At 47.5% G+C, this 6,236-nt stretch overlaps 1 protein-coding gene across 1 annotated transcript; it reads left to right on the top strand.

Moving 5' to 3' along the window:
• The first annotated feature begins 289 nt into the window (after positions 1 to 289).
• On the top strand, positions 290 to 5,481 carry TNFRSF9 (TNF receptor superfamily member 9). Its single transcript, XM_065737838.1, has 7 exons — positions 290 to 411; positions 498 to 608; positions 1,329 to 1,466; positions 2,099 to 2,165; positions 2,243 to 2,379; positions 2,596 to 2,730; positions 3,851 to 5,481. The coding sequence occupies exons 1-7, from the start codon at positions 312 to 314 to the stop codon at positions 3,973 to 3,975; spliced, it is 813 nt and encodes a 270-aa protein (XP_065593910.1). The 5' UTR covers positions 290 to 311; the 3' UTR covers positions 3,976 to 5,481.
• Positions 5,482 to 6,236: the final 755 nt, after the last annotated feature.

The raw sequence follows: 6,236 nt of genomic DNA on the forward strand, positions 1-6,236 counted from the left end.
GCCGCTCGCGGTCGGTCACACGGGACGGGGCCGGACCGGACCCTCGCACCCACCGCGGGGATTCCTCGGCGCTCATCGGGAAGCCCCTGCCGGGAGCGGCGGGCTCTGCCCGGCAGCGCTGAGGTGGCGGCCCCCGCGGGCGCTGCCCGGCAGGGCTGGGGGGGAGGGGGTCTCGCCGCAGCCCGGAAAGCCCCGCGGGACCGGGGTTTCCCCGCCGCCCCCGGTGCTGACGCAGCGGTGCCTCCGGGTGCGGCTCTAAGGGCCGACGCCCGCCGCCACACGCGCACTCGGGAGCGCCGCGCACCGACCCCATGGGAGCGGCCGCTCCGCTGCTGCGCGCTGCGCTGTTGGCGCTGGCGCTGAGCCCGCGCCGCGCGGCCGCCGCTCCGTGCACCGCCGCGTGCCCGGCGGGTGAGGGCCGGGCCGGGCCGGGTCCGGGCTGGGGTGCGGGGCCGCCGCGGCGCCCCCGTGCAGCCGCCGTCTCTCTCTGCCCGCAGGTACCTTCGTGTCCGGCGCGGGCTGCGGAGCGAGCTGCCGGCCGTGCCCGTCCGACACCTTCTCCAGCGTGGCGGGAGCCGGCAGCTGCAACCTGTGCCGCAAGTGCCAAGGTACCGGGGCGCGGCGAGGCCGCCTGCGTTAGCAGCTGCGATTCGGCGCGCACCGCTCGAGGCTCGGCGGCTGCTGCTGCTGCTGGACGGGCGCCGGGCGGGAGCCGGCAGTGCCCGCGCTGCCCTGAAAGCCGACGGTGCCCCGGGCTGCACTCACACGGCGGGGCAGGGAGCGGGTCCGGCCCCGCTGCTCTGCGCTGAAGGGCATCGCCGGCAGCGCGATGTGCGGTCAGTGCCACAGAAACGCTCCGTGCGAGGACAGGCAGAGAGCCGGGGCTGTGCAGCTGCGGAAGAGCTGAGAGCAGCCTGTCTGTCTGAGGGGGATGGACTGTTGTGATGGCACGCGGGGAAACGCTTCCAAACTGAAAGGGATTGGATATAATGCAGGTGGTGAGGCACTGGCACAGGCTGGGCTCAGAGGCGGTGGTGCCCCATTCTGGAGGCAGCCAAGTTCAGGCTGGAGGAGCTCCAAGCACTGATGGAGCTGTGGGCCCTGTTTGTTGCAGAGGTTGGACCAGGTGGCCTTTAAGGGTCCCCTCAAACTCAAATGATTCTAGGATTCTATGGAAAATGTTGCTTACAAAATAATGTGATTCATCTGCAGGGCTTCTCGCTGAACTGACCAGCTAAATTTCTGTGAGAGCAAAGGATCTGGACCTTTGCTGCATCAGGTTGTGTGCTTGAGGCACGTGTAACATCACACTCATTTCCTCCTTCCAGGAAGATTCAAATACTTAAAGGAGTGTTCACCAGTAAGTGATGCTGAGTGCACGTGCAAGGAGGGATATCGCTGCAGCAGTGAGGGCTGCTCCCGCTGCGACAGAAGCTGCGGACCGGGCAAGGAGAGAACTGGGAGCGGTAAGGTCTCCCTTCACCACCTCTTGCACAGAAAGAATTGCAGCAAAGATCCCCGATCTCCTGAAGCTGTGCTTCACTTGGTTCCCTTTGCACGACAACTCTTCTCGTACCTGACTATTGTACTGGTACAAAGCTCGGGTAGCTCACATGGATGGGCACAGGGAAAGATGTGCCTTGTGCTCTGGTACTTGATGGGAGCCTATGAACAAAAGGGAGACCAACATTTTACATGGTCCAGTAATGACAGGACTAGGGGGAATGGTTTTAAGCTAAAAGGAAGGACATTTATATTAGATATTAGGAGGAAATTCTGTACTCGGAGGTTGGTGAGACCCTGGCACTGCTGCCCAGAGAAGTGTGGGTGCCTCATCCCTGGAGCTGCTCAGGGACAGGTGGGATGGGGCCCTGGGCAGCCTGAGCTGATGGGGGGCAGCCAGCCCACAGCAGGAGCTGGGGCTGTAAGGACCCTTCCAACCTGACCATCCTGTGATGCTATGACTGTGTACTCAGAACAACTTATAAAGTAACAATTCTATGAATGTGGATAATACCGTACAAACAGTTATGAATAGGACTTCCAGTGTTGTTTCAGATGCTCACCTTGCACACGTACCTGTCCTCGTCTGTTGCAGGTTGCCAGGATTGCCACTATGGAACTTTCAATGATCAGCCTGATGGCTCCTGTAAAAACTGGACAGCGTAAGTAACAAAAATAAATGCTATAACTTGACTGGATTTCTTTTCATTTACTTTTTCCTACTTTAAATGTCTTCCAGGTGTTCTGAAAACCAGGTTCTGGAGCCTGGAACTGCAACAAAAGATGTGATTTGCAAACGCAGTTTAAATAATCCCACTTCAGCCACCACTTTACCTACCACTTCTCCTGTAGTTCCATTTCGTATTGCTGTGCCAGGTGAGTCACTGCACAGAGCTGAAGAATCATGACTAACGGTGAAACGCACTATTGCTCATTCACCACTCAGAGCTGGAGCCCTTTCTCATACGTTTCCAGTACTGCAGACTAATCTAGAAGCAGATCTATTGAGATGAGGACAAGAAAGCTGCCTGATTTATGTGCAGTAGAATTTTGGTCTGTGGCACTTCTTGAAGAATGTTGTTTGCTTCCTAGGGAAGGACCTCCAGATGGATATGATCAGGATTTCTCTCGCTGTAGCAGGGTTGCTGTGCTTAGCACTCCTGCTGCCTTTGTGTGTCTGCCTCAGTGTCTGGCAGAAAAAGAAACTACACGCTGTCTTCAAGAAAAGTAAGACAGATACGCTCCTCAATTCCATTTCTGTTTTTCAAACCAAGCAGGAATCAGGAATTCATTTTTAAGTATCTTTTTAAAGCATCTTTAAAAGATAGTTACAGATAACAATAATCATTTTCTTTCCTCTGAAAGTCAGAAAATGCCCTCTGGTTCAAGCAACCCTGCTCAAGCAGGGGGACACTTGGAGCAGGCTGCCCAGGACTAATCTCTAAGCAGGGAAACTCCACAGCCTCTGGGCAGCCTGTGCCAGTGCTCCATCATCCACACAGTAAAGAAATACTTCCTGATGTGTAGACAGTGCCTCCTGTGTTCCAGTTAATGCACACTGACTCTTCTTCTGGCACTGGGCACCACTGGAAAGAACATTCCTCTGTCTTCTTTGCACCCAAAGCTGGGGTCACGAGTGCACTGTGGCAGCAATCAGGACTTGCTGCTGCAGAGATGCAGAGCCAGCTTGAGTCTAGCCCTGCCCTGCCACAGCTCTACACAAAGGTGTGGTGAATTGCATCTAACTTAATTTATCAGCTCTGGTATGACTCTACCTGAGTATGCTTCTGTTTAGTGAACTCTGCAGTACCTGTATTACCTAACTTTTCCTACTTTTTATGTGTTCTCTATGTAGTGCCACATGTGTGATATGCTGAGCATTCGATGCCTTCTCAGCTCACTTGCAGTATTTGTCACTTCTTCTGACAAATAACACTAATTCTGTATTTGGTACTTAAATACTGGGGCATAGGGTCCTTATAAAATTGTGGTAAGATATGTTTTCATCTTGAATGCCTCAGAGAAATGCACTAGAAGTTTAGACATAATGTGCTTAGCTATCTAATCCGAGGTATGGATTAGCCATCTAACCCAGCTTTTCATTGTATCCCTTGTTACGTTGATTTGTATGTACTGTGGCACAGCCCCTGTTGAATTAGGGAAAACAAACTATGAGAAATTTTCTTTCTTAGAAAATCATGATGTAGAGGAATCATTTCGAAGTAGATTATTGGATTATCCATAAGATTATTTTTCTTGCTGCCTTCCTCCAGTTGTGTCTGAGGAAGGGTGAAATTGCATGGCTGAATAAAAACAACAGAAAGTGAACTCTGCTCTCTTTCCTTAGTGCATACTACACCTGAACAATCAGTTCAGGAAGAGACCTGCAGCTGCCGCTTTCCTGAGGAAGAACAAGGTGAAGATGAAGACTGTGGCAAATCCACAGAATTCAGAGATCTTTTGGAGAATTAAGAATTGGACTGTCCAGGTCAACCACATTTGTTTCCTCTTAGAATGAACATGACATTATAATCCGTGAGTTTAAGAGTGCTAAGTAGTCCATCCTCTAGGGAAAAAGCACATCTTTTCTAGTTTGTTCACTCTGTTATCTAGGACTGGGAATCATACAGCAGTAGTAGTACTACTGTACTTTAAACAAATAACAGAAGGGCAGTATGGCATTCTGGCTCCTCCTATAAATGGTACCTGAGCAGCCTGAAAGCATTTGTCCCTAAAATGTAGATCTGTAGCACATACGAGAGCCACGTGTGCCACTCATGGGCTCCACATTACTGTTAGCAGCTGTCCTGGAGTCTAGAGCTGCAGCTCCTCCTGAAACATGCCTCAAACCCAACAGCGTTGGGCTTCTTCTGCAAATACAGATCTCGTGTCATTTCAGACTTTCAGTTGTCAGCAGCCGTGGAAACGTATCTGACCACCACACAACTTATGTAGGAGACAGGAAAAACTAAAAAAAAATTAGAGCTGCAGTTTTTTTTATAACAGCTTGTATCTGCTGTTGTATTACAGCAATTGCTTTAAAAGAGGCAGTGGAAACACTGAGAAAAGTTGTGGTTGACTTGCTCTTAGGAAGGTATGTTGCTGTGCACTTAGACTGCAACACCTCAGTCCTACATCGTTCAGCTTTCATCTTTTTGGTGATGTAAACGTGCATGTTGCAGATGTGGTATATGTAGAATGTGATATGTTTCTGATTCTATTTCTGTGTCTCTGAGGTTGGAAAGATTTTAACATCAGAAAGGATATCTGACTTTTTGATCAAGTGCTGTTACTTTGGTCTGAAAGAAAAAAGACAAGTCTGTCAATGACAACATCTTTAACCTTTTTCAAAGCCAAATATTTCTTCAGTAAATGTTATTCAAAAATAGAATGAAAACCTATCAACGTGTCAGGTAAAGGGTGATTTTCTCCTTTATGCAATTTCAGTATACTACTGTGTCTGAAGAATGACAGCTTATGTTTCTACTCAGCACAAAAATCAAGGTAGATTTTTTTTATATAGTAATTTTGATAAACTTGCTGTTTTTTAACTTTTTATATGTACAGTAGACAATAAGTATAGAAACCTGGATTCCAAAGTTAAGTGTATGTAAATAAATAATTCATTTTGTATCCCTGATCCAAGTCTCCTTTCCTCTCAAGTCTTTTTTTCTTTATGAATAAAGTCAGATACACAAACTTAAAGAGAGGGAAAGGAATAGGAAAACTCACCAGTATTTATAAGAGTAATCTTTGCAGCAGTGGAAGATATCTCGGGATAGGATAAAAGAGTTCTGCTTCTCATTAGTTCATAGTCCACACATAAAGGATGAGAATTAATGTACAAAGGTTGTAACAATTCAGTATCCCTGATGTTTTCTCCTAGGAAAGAAAGAGAGCAGTTGGCAAAATTTAAAAGTCTACTGCATTCTGCATATCAATTTGCAAGTTTTGTTATGTCCTCTAAAAGGAGTTTTCTTCTGTTAAAGGTCTCGTGACAGTTGCTCCTGAGTAGGAAACTGTTTTGGACCAATATATCAGGTCCATATCTGAAATAATATCATGGAGACACTTCTACTTCTGGAAATGTTGCAGGAATAAGTTATAAAAATTCACATTTTCTTCTCCAACTCTACAAAACAGTTCCAGAGCCATATATCAACATAAACAAGAAAGTCATTGCTTACCCAACAGCGTTAATCTGAAACTTAATTTCCAGTTATTCACATCCTATAACTTAGAACTCTCCTTACTTTGCGAAACACTACCACTCAAAACTTGACTCTTTAGAGTCAGAGTCAAAGTACTTCTTATTACCCTGAAGAGCTCCAGTTTGTACCTTTCTTTTTAAGGCATCATGTGCATCATAGCTTCATTTATAGCTTTTTCTTGAAAATACAGATTCTTTAATATCTGAATAAAGTCATCAGCTTTTATTGAAAGAAATGCAATTGATCCTAACTCTGTGAGCTGCAATGGAGAGAGCTGTTTGTTCTGTTGTCTGTAAATATTTTGTTTCTCAGCAGCCTTTTTAGTTTATTGTACGGCAAGCAAAAAGGAACTGGGAATTCCATGACGACTCTTGAGCAGCACATTTGGCTGAAAGTGAGGTAACGTGCCACACCAGATGTAAGCGTTTCACATTTCCATTTGTTTTTCTTGGAAGCTGGGAAGTGTTCTCCTGGCCAGACTATGTGGGGAGGCCCTGGTGATGTCAGACCAGAATTCTAAAG

Source organism: Cyrtonyx montezumae, unplaced genomic scaffold (genome assembly GCF_038088225.1).
Source record: "Cyrtonyx montezumae isolate F1298 unplaced genomic scaffold, pur_monq_1.0 scaffold_21, whole genome shotgun sequence".
In the NCBI taxonomy this organism is placed as follows: Eukaryota; Metazoa; Chordata; class Aves; order Galliformes; family Odontophoridae; genus Cyrtonyx; species Cyrtonyx montezumae.

What these genes read in the sequence shown, in the direction of transcription:
- TNFRSF9 (XM_065737838.1), top strand. Translation starts at nt 312, where the DNA reads ATGGGAGCGGCCGCTCCGCTGCTGCGCGCTGCGCTGTTGGCGCTGGCG. An exon ending in CAAGGAGAGAACTGGGAGCG is followed by an intron (nt 1,467 to 2,098) that starts GTAAGGTCTCCC and finishes CGTCTGTTGCAG; the next exon opens with GTTGCCAGGATTGCCACTAT. An exon ending in ACACGCTGTCTTCAAGAAAA is followed by an intron (nt 2,731 to 3,850) that starts GTAAGACAGATA and finishes CTCTTTCCTTAG; the next exon opens with TGCATACTACACCTGAACAA.